At 39.5% G+C, this 12261-nt stretch overlaps 1 protein-coding gene across 2 annotated transcripts in view; it reads left to right on the top strand.

Annotated features, from left to right (window-relative positions):
• Positions 1-11191, top strand: part of tp53i11b (tumor protein p53 inducible protein 11b) — a 40034-nt gene extending 28843 nt beyond the window's left edge. The window contains exons 2-7 of one of the 2 annotated variants that reach the window (XM_040026010.1): positions 1457-1594; positions 5995-6053; positions 6211-6259; positions 6584-6680; positions 8153-8254; positions 8759-8892. In XM_040026010.1, the coding sequence (XP_039881944.1) occupies positions 1466-1594; positions 5995-6053; positions 6211-6259; positions 6584-6680; positions 8153-8254; positions 8759-8892 (570 nt within the window). In that variant the 5' untranslated portion in view covers positions 1457-1465. Of the gene's footprint in view, positions 1-1456; positions 1595-5994; positions 6054-6210; positions 6260-6583; positions 6681-8152; positions 8255-8758 lie in introns of those variants that run through there. The other variant, XM_040026009.1, reaches the window with a different exon arrangement.
• Positions 11192-12261: the final 1070 nt, after the last annotated feature.

The following is a 12261-nucleotide window of genomic DNA, read 5'->3' as shown; positions in this document are numbered from 1 at the left end:
AATTTCAGCTGAAGTGGAACTTGCAATGAAGAGTTTGATTGTGTTTGATTTTTTTTTTTGTTATTTCTACACAATTAGCAATAACTAAACTGCCTGAATAAATTGAGACCAAAAAAAGGCTTTCATTCCACTTTCACCTGTTACAAATTACAGATTGACCCCCACTTGACTCTCCTTTACACCATAGCTAATTTATTCCATCTAGGTGACTGCTAATGCGCACCGTGTCCAAAAAGAAGCTAAAGAGAGGAGACTGTTAACATTTGTTTTTTTTTTTTAAAAAGCATGTGTTAAACATTGCGCCACTGCCAGATGTAACTATATAGTTCTCAAAATGGACCAGCACAACTTAATACCATAATTTTATGTAATACTTAATCATCTAGTATCTGCAAGAATATCAGACCGACATATATGACATCTTTTGTGTTTTATGAGCTCAAAGGAACACTAACAAGAAATCTCCATTTTATGTCCTATTTATAAAACTAATTGAATCCAGTGCTTTTTAAAATACTGTTATTCTGCCTACTCCCACTAAGAGCTGTAATTTTACTGTTATAGCTTCATAAACATATATGTTTGGAGATTTAATTGAACTTTCACATTTATTAATTATAGGTCGATTGCCTTGACCTGTGACTTGCTTTAGTGCCAAAAACATTGAAAACTGTATTGGGCTATAAAGCAGGTTAATATATTAACCTGTATCAATCCTGTATGCTTTACTCTGTGATGAAGCATACATGCAGTGACGATGTGATAAAGACTACAGTATATCCAGATATTAAGGTTGAATTCTAAAGACGCATCATAGGTTGTTCATATACCGTATATGAACAGTTCATTGGGGGCTACCCTAATGAACCCTACAGATTACTGCATACAGTGGTTGGATTAATTAATTAAAATGTAAAAAAAATAAAAATAAAACAAGGAGAAAGAAAGGGGGTTCACATAGACTGCTTATGTGCAGGGCCCAGAGTTCTGTGCTACGCCCCTGTGTGCGCGTGTGTGAGTCTATATGTGTGTCACTATTAGATGCTGTGATTCTCTAAGCAGCCACCTGCGTCTGTTGGGCTCTCAGCAGATACAGGGGGCAGCTGGCTCCTGCTTCCAGTCTGACTTAAGAGGAAGGTTTTATGGCTTGCCTGTATTTGTTACACCCGGATTACGTAATTGTGTTGCATAAGTCACATCCTCAAGGGAATTATTTGTAGATTGGTTGATGCCTATTCCTGCCCCATGTGATAGCGATGTTGTCTTCAGACAGAGGCGTAAAATGATGACGGGAGAACTCCACTGATGTTTATTATATAAATGGTCTAGGGAAAAACAGAATTAAATCCATCCTTTTTCATTCCTCTTTCAGTCCTACTTATTAAGTAGTAATTCATATTATTTTATCTCCTCTAACGACACCATCCATGTGTCTCCTTTTTTATTTTCGTGTCAGGTGTGCACCATGGCATCTAAACCTCCTGCTCCTCTAATGAAGAAGCACAGTCAGACGGACTTGATAAGCCGTCTGAAGAGCCGGAAGATCCTTGGAGTCGGTGGCGAGGACGACGATGGCGAAGTGCACCGCTCAAAGGTCAGATTACATCATATAAACATATTCCAGCGAGTTTGACTCAATCTAAGCGCGAATGTACAGTCAAATGGCTTGTGCATTAGTGCAACAAGCAGCTTGGTTAGAAATGAGTGCATTTGTTAACTATCACCAGTTAAACTACTGGAAAAGCAAAATGACTTTCCACCACAAATGTGTTTACTAGCCCTGAGAAGAGCTATGGATTCTTTTTAAAAGCCACAGTGGGCTGCTAATTGGCTCATCACTCTCTTCGTGTCCCATTGTCTGCATTTGCTCTTTATGGATCAGTAAATCTAGATCACGTAATCCAACAAGCTCTGGCAGCTCCACTGAGATGTGGCTTGGTCCCTTGAGAGACTTCCTGCCTCTTGCATCTCATATGTATTCTCTTTCTGCCTCCCATGCATTAGCACATCAGTATGGACGGTGCATACCAAAACACAACAGCACACATGCAGATATATGTTAGGAGACAGAGTATCATATTTGAATATCAAGTTCCACAGTTGCACACTGACAATAATTTATTCCATTTGACTGAGCTCAGATTTCAAGATTTCAGATTATTATTATACATTTTTGTCATTATCAGACCTCATTACAGTGAGCATAGGCATAGCAGATTGTTCCTCACTGAAATATTCATTAACATGCAAGTGTGAAAAAGGGACAGAACAGAAGGGAGCAGGCATACGGTGGTGGCTGATAGTTCGTGATGTGATGTCAGCCCCCTTTTTCTCAGCTCTCCTGAGTGTTTGTTTTCTCTCTCAATGTTTTAGCACGGAGCCTAACCCTGACATCTGCCACTCAGAAACCTTTCCAGGATGGTATGATAAAGACAGAAACGAATGTGGCAGTTGCTCCTCTCTCTTGAGTCTTGGGGTTGCATATTCACTGTAATGGCTGAACCAACAACAGGGTATACAAACCACAGTAAAACAACAGTTTGGTTAATGGGCTCTACTGTACGTGCTGTTTTGAAAAAATGTGTTTCCCTGTTTAACTTTGACATTGAACTAAATTAGAATTTAATTGTTACTGTGACAGTATAATTGTTCACTTATTCTACTCCATTGTGCTTACTCTTGTTGTTCCATTTATCCTTGCCATACATAGTTTTTTTTTAATTTTTTTTAATTTTTAATTTTTTTTTTATAGAGGAAACAGTTGACTCCATCCCGGTGGTTTCAGTAAACAATGGAAGGAAGTGCTCCTGCACTCTGTTCACTGTGCCTTCCTGCTTCTTCTACTACTTAGAGATAAGAATACTCTTCCTCTTTAAGGGACAGAAAGACAGTAGTGCATTACTGCAATGCTTTATCTAGGTGCTACTGTGCAAAAAGATAATGCCTCACCTGGCTGCACCATTACTGACAGCTTGTTTAATTCAGTGATCCTGTATTTAAGTGGTAATGGGATGTTGCAACTGACAGATACTGATATTTCAGAGTACTGCTACTCTAGTTGGTATTAGCTGAATATTTTTCATCCTCTATGGCTGAAAAGCTGCTCATTGTTTACTAAATAGCTGAAGGAGTGATTGATGACAACTCAAGGGCACAACAGCTGCGCTATAGCTTCTCTCTGCACAAACAACATTGTGTATTTCTTTTCCTGTTTCTCCCTCTTTCCACTCAACCGCCTTCTGCAATATTCTGCCCTAAGCCACCATGGTACCATCAATTGATGCTCAGTTTTCAGAGTATGAATATTTCTCATGCCAGTCATGAATATTTATGTGTTCTTGTCAAAAACGGCCCCTAAAACCAAAGGCACAGGAAGGGTGATTCACCTGGTTATGTGACCACAGCTGGCACAGATGGATTCGTGTACAGGTGCTTCAGTTGCACTGCAATGAGGGATGTACATGTCTACCCCTAAATTAAAGACTGCAGCAGACATTGGGAATTTAAGAATCTTAAAAAGAAAAATCCCCTTCCCCCATCTTACTTCAAGCACATGAAGTCTTTGTTTTCCTTTCTGCTGCTTTTGAACACGGGTTCTCTAAAGCTACTTAACAAGTTCAGGGCCATCAGTCTTTCTGTTTGTGTATACATCAAAGATTGATGCAAATGCAAACACATCAATCACTACCCTTATATATTTTGTTTAAACGTGGTGTGTTTTTTTTATCTGCATCTAAAGTCATTGCCATGATGAGGTTATTTTTATATGCCAAATTACTGTGCATTACAAATAAATGTCTGGTTGCAAATTACATATTTAACTTAGGAAACTCTTCAAACAAACACAACAGGTATAGTTTTTTGACAGAAGTGCTCAAAATGGTGACATTTGAAATTCACGTCATGATGTGAATTTCACAGAAAGTCAACAGACACTAGTATGGCTGCATCTCGGCCCCGAGGGCAAAAAGGAAAAGTCATGTTTAATGATATCCTGGAAAAAGCTCTCTCCAGCTGCAGTGAAATTAGGTCTTGCTGATATTGTTATATTACATAATAAGTATGATGTAATGCATCAACTCTTTGAAATACACTTTCTTTTGAAAATGGTCCAGATATTGCACTTATTACCATGCACCTTGTGGGAGATGGCAGAAGGTAAAAGCCAGTGAAAACCCATGTTTTGATATGACATCGATCATTGTTTCGTTCACATTAAGTTTTCACAGGCTTATCAAACAGAAAGCTATTCCGTGTTCCCTGTAAACACTCGTAGCCAGAAAATGATTCATCTTCTCTTCTTTAGAGCTCTTTTGCTTCTGTGTATTTTTAGTTCTGTGTGATGCTACGTCTCGCTCCAGCACCGGAACCCTTTGAGGGAAGAGAATGTTTTATGATGAAGGGAAATCATTCATGTTAAGGATATGATGGAACCTGAAGGGTTTTAGATGAAGGAATTCAACTTCACAGCCAGCCAACAGTTGTAATTTCTCTGTGGGTTCCTGTCCGTTCAGGCAGAAAACTTGGTTTATTTATTAATTTATTTTCACTCTCTGTGGTTATCTGGGACAGTTTGTTTTCCTTCCTGCTCATGAGCCTGACCCTGAATCTGTTAACAACATTTCTGGGCTTGTTTCTCCTGTTTATTCTTACAGGAAAAAAATTACTACGAATCCACATTCTGTAAACACATAACACTAATGTAGTGCATTGAAAAGCAATTACCTTGGTTTGTAAAAGCACAAATTATTTATTTCAATCTAACCAACAGTCTGAACAATGCAGTATAGAATTACAATGAATCCTGAAAGAAATGCATGTTTTCACTTTTTTCTTTGATTAAATTTGAACTATTAGCTTCCTTTCATATTTTTTCATATAGTTACTGTTCCAAAGGTGTATGCTAATATTAAATGTGGTCAGGCCTTCAGATAATAAGGTCAGCATATGTGCAAGTAATCCCTCTGAGCCATGAGATGAGGCTTCAGCCTGCTGTAAATGCTTTCAGATGTGTTTTTTATGCTCTAAGATTTTTGTGATCTCTTTATGATAAAAATGATCTTGTGAGGCACATACGAGCAGAAGCACATACAACACCCCATCAGAAGAAGGGGTGGGTGAACAGAGATGTTGCAGTATAGATAAATAGTCCTTCTTAAAACAGCACTACAGCAATTTAAAATAAATAAATAAATGAAGTCGGACATGAGCATAATGGGTCCCTTTTAAGTGATTAATTGATTGTCAGATGTGTGTAGCATGCTAATGAATTAGTTTTAAATTCCAATAACTCTTGGGTCCTTTGAGTTTGAAAATATAGTTGCTGCTTATTAGGATTCCAGGGTCTACTCTCATCTGTAATAAGAGATGCTTATCCTATCAGATATTGTATATCTTCTGAATATTGCTGTGTGATAAGATCAGTTTGCATGGCATTTCATGAAATATTTACTGCTATCTGTCCTTGTAGTCAGCTTGAATGAACACTTGGTCATTAAGAAATGGCACGTCACACTTAGTTTTCAGTTTGTCAGACATTTTTCCCACTAACGATTTCAGGCTTCCAGGATTATAAATTGATTATTATGTGCTGCTACTGTTGCCAGCAGTCATTTGTTGCAGATGATGCTTTTCTTGTGGCATTGACATGGTAGTCCGTTATTCGTCTAGAATTACCTAAAAGATATTATGACATACAGTGAGTCTTAAGGAGGCGATTAAAAAGGCGAGAACATTTACAGTCTCTAATTAACATTAAGAGATGCTTCTCTGACACTCAGCTGCTCTGTTCCTTCCTCTTGAACACTCTGTTTTGTGTGCTTCTCTCCATTAACTACTTTAAATACACCTCCAGAGTACTCTTTCTTCCTGGTTATGTGGGGTTTTGCTGAAGGTTATCATAACATGTATTTGTTATGATGACATGATTGTGATTGCATTTACCTTCTCATAACTCATTTCCTGTTTCTTTTGTCTTGCCTCGTTTGCTGATAGATCAGTCAGATGCTCGGAAATGAGATGAAGTTTGCAGTGCGAGAGCCTTTCGGGCTGAGGTGAGATTTCAGCTGCTCAGTTACTCAACATCACAACAGTCACAGTTAACACAGCAGACTGTGTAAGGTCATCCGTGCATCATTGCTAGTCTTGCAAAGTCTACAATCTGTAATTTTCACAGGATGGGTGTAGCATTTCATATTTCTCTCTTTTCAGGGTGTGGATACTCATCTCTGCAGTGGGTTTCACAGCTATGGCTCTGATGGTAAGATGTTTTGCACTGATAAATTTCAAAGTCTTTTCATTTTCAAATGTAAGGCAGAAAGAAATGTATCTTTTTAGAAGTGTGAAAACAACGTTATGCAAACGCAGCGCTGAGTTACTGTAGGTTCTGTTCCAAGATATCAGTGAGGGACATCTGGGGAAACAGCTCCGCCTTTGTTAACCTCACCATCTACATTCACATTATCCTCCAGGGCATTCACTGTGATACTAGCTCAAAAATAGGGAGACTTTGGGAAGCACACAGTGCTGTTTTGCTGATATGACAAAGCTATGTTGTGCTTTTTCCTTTTTTTACCCTACACAGGCTCTGGTGTTTCCCAACCAACTATATGAGGTCGTTTTTGAGGAGGAGCTCTCCACTACTAACATCTCTGTTCGCCTTTACGGAGGAGCATTGCTCAGTAAGTCCAAAGTTTTATGAAAGATGTGCAGCTAATTCATTCATAAAGGTATTTATGCTACTGAGTGTGAATATACTTGCATGAACAAGTGCATTCACCGTGCAGCACTGATGCAGACACGATGCTTTAATATTTATTTATTTACATGCTAAAAATATACACTGCCTCACTGCACTGCACTGCCCTGCCCTGCCTCTTGTGTTTACAGCTTCTAATGTATTCATTTTGAGTCAAACACTTCAAGCACTCATTCAGATACTGTAGAAAGAGCTCTCTTCTTGCATTCAGATACTGTATAAAGGGATCTCTTCTTCCTCCAAAATCCTTCCTTCAGGCTGCAAATGGTGGCTCCATAATTCAAGTTCTGTTTCTCTATGAGGTAAAAGACTAGTTCTCCAGAACGGCCACAGTCACCTCCTTTTTGCAGCTTTATATATAAGATTTGGATCTAGTTGGTACACGGTGGCAGAACAGTAAGTTTGTGTGTGCGAATGAGGTGCCCTGGAACTAAAAGAGGAGGCAGTGTATTACTCTACATTCATATTTTGCAGTGACATAAAAATGTTTGTTTTTTTTAATGTCACTTCATCAACGAGACAAAGTGCCATTTTTGCTCAGCTCCCACCTCACGCATAGCATACAACGTGTCTGAGATGCGAGCAATTATTTTAATGGGTTTTGACTTGAGACAGAGCTGTCAGTCGGGTGATCGCAGGGTTTGTAATGGGAGATGGGAGAATATGCAAAGGAGAGACAGAGAGAGTGAGAAGGCTTAATGTTTAAGTACAATTTGTGAGGTTGTCATTTTAATTTAGTTTACTAAATCAGTCAAAATGCTAGCACCTAAACTTCATATAGGCATTCAATAACATGAATACTAAGGGAAAGACTTAATACTATGTTTTATGCATATCTTGATAAATCAAAAATGTAAAATCTGAACAAATCCCAGCTAAACCACTACAAGAACACATGAATGAACCAGCTTGACCTTGAACTGGCTTCTTCATTATAAATGTCATTCACACTGTGGGGATTAGCAAAAGAGGGTGATGGCCTATCAGACTAGGTGCAGTAAGGGGGCGGATGATGGGGTCTCATCTGCTGCACAGATGGAACCAGGCAGGGAGAGGATACAGTCCATCAGCCCTCCCACCTTTCAGCCTACCCCTTCTTGTTTCCATAGCCTCACTGTTCTCTGCAGGTGGGAGTGAAATTCAGGAAAATGAACAGGAAGAAGAGCAGGCACTGAAATGATTGCACGCAAGCCCGTCATCACAGACAGAGAGTCAGAGCTGAATCAACAGGCCCCGTTAGCAACATGTGCACATGGTGTCAAGATTCTTGTAGTTTTATTAGTGGAAATTCTCTCGGACATGTAGGAGTCTTCCTTCCCGAGCTTGCTCTTATTTTCTGTTTTCATTCCCATGCCCCTGAACCTATAAATTCCCTATTTTTACATTCTTTTCCAGGCCTGTCCCTCATCATGTGGAACGGACTCTACACAGCAGAAAAGGTCATCATCCAGTGGACTCTACTCAGTGAGGCTTGCTACTTTGCTGTGCAGTTTTTAGGTGAGTTTTCCAACACAGATTACAAGTTATCTTCATCTTGTTTTGTTTCATCCTTTTCTGCCTCATGCAGAAAAAGGATGGCTACTTTTGTCCATGTGGGAGTGTTTGCAGAAAGAAAAATGTGCAGGTAGTGCCCTCATGTGTTCAGTGTGAGGTGTCACATCCTTGTATTTCAAATTTAGACACATTTTTATTTAAATCTTAAAACGGTACTTTTAAGCTCTTATGTACAATGAAGCATTGTGTGTATGGGTATAAATGGTGCTGTTTTTGTGTGTGTGTTTTTTCATAGTTGGCATAAGTGTTAATTTTCATGTTGCTCTCTTTCCATAGCTGCTCAGGTAATTAATACTTTATGAAAAACAAGCAGGGAGTTTGCATATACGCACTGTCTTTATCAAAAATATACTGATAATTGTGCTGATTCATGCTTTTTTTCAGAGGCTATTGTTGTTTATTATCATTTAATATCTAATTTAAGTAAATTTCTATTTGTGGTTTCAGTGACGTCCATCACTTTAGTGGAGATCGGCATCCTTCCCAACGCCGCCATGCTGCTTCTCCTCAGTCGAGTACTCTTCTTGCTGGTCACCATGGCTTACTACTACCACCTGGGCCGTAAGCCAAAGAAGATCTGAGCTGACTGTGTGATAACTTCCAGGGTGGGGACAGTTCAGCACAGATCACAAATGCGGGGCCAGAAGGTTTGGATTATGATTTGATTGGGGCTCGGAGCATTACTTTGCCAGTCAATGCCCCCTGCCCCCTTCCACAGGACCTAGCCTAATGTAACCCCCAGTATTTAACAGATGGGTACAGTCTCATATTCCAGACTCTGCAACAAGAACAAGAAACCTCATAGTGAAAGTGAACTACTTTCACTGGGGCTGTGAGGTCCAATCCTGTATTCCTTTGATTTGTAATATTAATTAACATTACAGAGTAGTTTTAAACACCTGAATCTATTGTTCATGTACAGCTCATGATTTCCCGACTCAGTATTTTGTGTCTGATAAGAAGTTGCATCGACGCCGTTTCTGAATCACACTCGAGGACCAAAAGTTTGTGCTGTCATTTGTTTGTTGTTTTGATGCTGTTGACGTTAAATCACACTATGTACTCTAATAACTGAGCTTGTGCATGCTTTCTGACGGCTTTCCAGTGAACACTCAAAATACACAATCCAAGGTTTAAGATTCGGAAAAGGCCAAATGAGTGACGATGAAATCTGTTCTAAACTGATAGCTTTCACACTGAAAAAACTGTTAAAGTTCAGTGTTTACTCTCAGTTATGGCCATTAATAATATTCAGAACTAAATACTTTTCAGGGACTTATTATTATTCCTTGAGTGGACTATTTTGGACTATATTTTCACTACTGACATTAATACATGCAATGTTGATGAACACGTGAAGTTACTCATACAAGAGGAGCAGAGTAGTTCTCTCTTTGCTGTGTGTGCACTACAAGATGGGACTCTTTATCCCAAGTAACATTCAGACTACCTTAAAGCTAGTGTTACAAGACAACCACGTCAGTGTGCAGGTAAACTTATCTGAGCTGGCTGTACTTTGGTGATGTAGCACAGTTTTGTTTTTTTATATACACCATATCGTTAGTCTTGCCTTAAAACTACTTAAAAGAACAGTCATCTACACTGCATCCTGCTCCCTGTACATATGTAAATAAAATTATTTACTATTCTGTGCTGTTCTTGTGAACCAAACAGGGAACTTTTTCAGTATTGGGTAAAATGATTTTCAATTCTAATCCTCCACCTAATTATGGCGTGTCTTATTTTGTACCTATTTAAGTGACATTTGTGTTTTGACATCATGCATGCGATGTAATCCACCGAAAGAGCTGTAATCCATAAAACTTTGTAGCAAGTTGCCACAAACAGAAGACAGCAAAGCAGTAAATGGCTGAATGAACCAAAATGGCAAAAAAAAAACAAACCCTAAAAATGAAAAGCTGATTGATAAGACAGTTATACTGTATGTGCTTTAAAACAAATATATCATATATTTGACAGTTTTCGCCCGTTGCTGAGTACATTTCTACCTCCAAATCCTCAGCATGCCCTCAGGTACATCATAACTCAGCTTGGTTTTGGAGTGGTGCCAGCAATCCAGTTTGTTGACTCAGCAGCACCTAAAACCTGATAGAGAGAGACACTCCCAAACACAGGCGACTCATTTGTAAGCTCGAATTTTAAAAAAAGGGAACATACTGTAGGTCTTCAAAGGTGGTCTGTATTGTTACAAAAGACCACACTGAGTCCTGCCCTAGAAGGGAGTGACCCGTGATTGTGGGTTTGCAGTCCGGTGCTGAAGGCAGATGTGCTCGTTACTTGGGGCGAACTTTTAGTTCAGATAGGGAACGCGAAACACGGGTGAGGTCTCCTGTACCCCTGAAAAGTAGTAATTATCCTTTTTGCCAGGGTTTAATTAGATGTAGCTCTCCCGCGTGACGTTCTGTTCCTCAACCTGAAATGCTCTGTCCTGGCTAGCACGATAATTATGGCGTGTAAGAGAAATGCCATTCCATTTCCCTCAATACTGCGAGGCCTCAAATCATCAGCCTTACGAAAATGTTCAAAGCTCTACAAAGCAGGTTATTTTTGAAGTGATGGGCAGGCAGGAGGAGGACGGCAAAGACATGGCTCTTTCATCTTCTGGTTCTCTGACATAAATTAGCCAAAACATTCACAAGCAGCCAGTGTTCTTTGAGTTTGAAGACATGGCAAGTTGAGCTATTTATTCCCTCCTTCATCCATCATGCGTTATACTGTTGTGAATAGCATTCCTTACTCTGTTTCAAGTTGTAGCATTGTTTTATATGTATTTATGTGGTATATTGTACCTCAAAAATGCATTGCTATTGATTTTGCATTACAAAGTTTGAAATAAAGAACACCATTGTTTATTTTGAAGACTTGACAATGTATCCAGTCACCTTGTTTTTTGCTGTCCTTGCAATATATGTATAGGGCTGTAAATATACCGTATGTCTTAAATCACAAAGGGAAAGGTTTGGGGTTTTTTCTTAGCAATGGACTATTGCAGTTATTTAACAAAAATATCCTCACATTTCCTGTTATTAAATCTAATGGCAGATCAACTTCAAATATACTTGCCTACCTAACGCCCAGCAAATAGGGAGCGACTTCTGCGCACAGGTAATGCTAGGGTGCAGTCTCTACACATCCCGTTCACTTGTCTGACACCGCCTTAAACGTTTTAGACCCTTCAGCAAAACATCCCGTTCAACTTGGCCAAACGCATCACCCAGCAAAAGACAAGCTCCACGCGTTTGTTTTAATGTGTTTAACCAAGAAACTTAAGAGAAGCTGCGCAAGCCCGCGCTTTGTTTGGTGTTTTCTGTCGAGCGTGTCACAACACGATCATCTGCACAAATATAATTCGGTGAATTCCAGCTCGACTACATACTATTCCAGGTCTCACCTTTTCCCCGGGCTCTTCTTACCTCTTTACACACACGCACAGCGTGCAAAGGCTGAAAAGAGGGATTGTGTGGCTGTGGAAACGTGTGCGTAGTTAGGGTTGTTTATAGGCAAAAGGCTCCCATGTGCCCCGGTTTTGTATGCATTCTCCCCACATTTTCCCATTTAATTTATTGAACCCTGGTTTACTGCTTGGGGGTGACATACAACGACTCATTTAGAAGCTGTGTGAAATGTTTCGTCAAGTTTATACCATCAGCACGTGCTGATGGTATAATCTGCATTACTTTATAAAGTCTTTGTCTGTATACAGACAATTCTCTAAACGAGAAAATATCTAGACTGATATTTTCTGTTGGGGCTTAAGTCTTTTTCTCTCGTGAGAGTTTAAAAGAAGTTGCAAAATGTCTGCAAAACGCACAGTCTTGACGCGATCAGGGTAATAAGATTGATGATAATCTATCAGAAGACGGTGCTTCGTCTAATGCTGGGCCCCACATTTGGCATCCGCTGCGAATGAAACTGCAGCTGCAACCGCA

The sequence above is a fragment of the Simochromis diagramma genome, unplaced genomic scaffold (assembly GCF_900408965.1).
Source record: "Simochromis diagramma unplaced genomic scaffold, fSimDia1.1 OVJJ01000293.1, whole genome shotgun sequence".
In the NCBI taxonomy this organism is placed as follows: domain Eukaryota; kingdom Metazoa; phylum Chordata; class Actinopteri; order Cichliformes; family Cichlidae; genus Simochromis; species Simochromis diagramma.
This window is presented reverse-complemented; position numbering and strand designations above follow the sequence as displayed.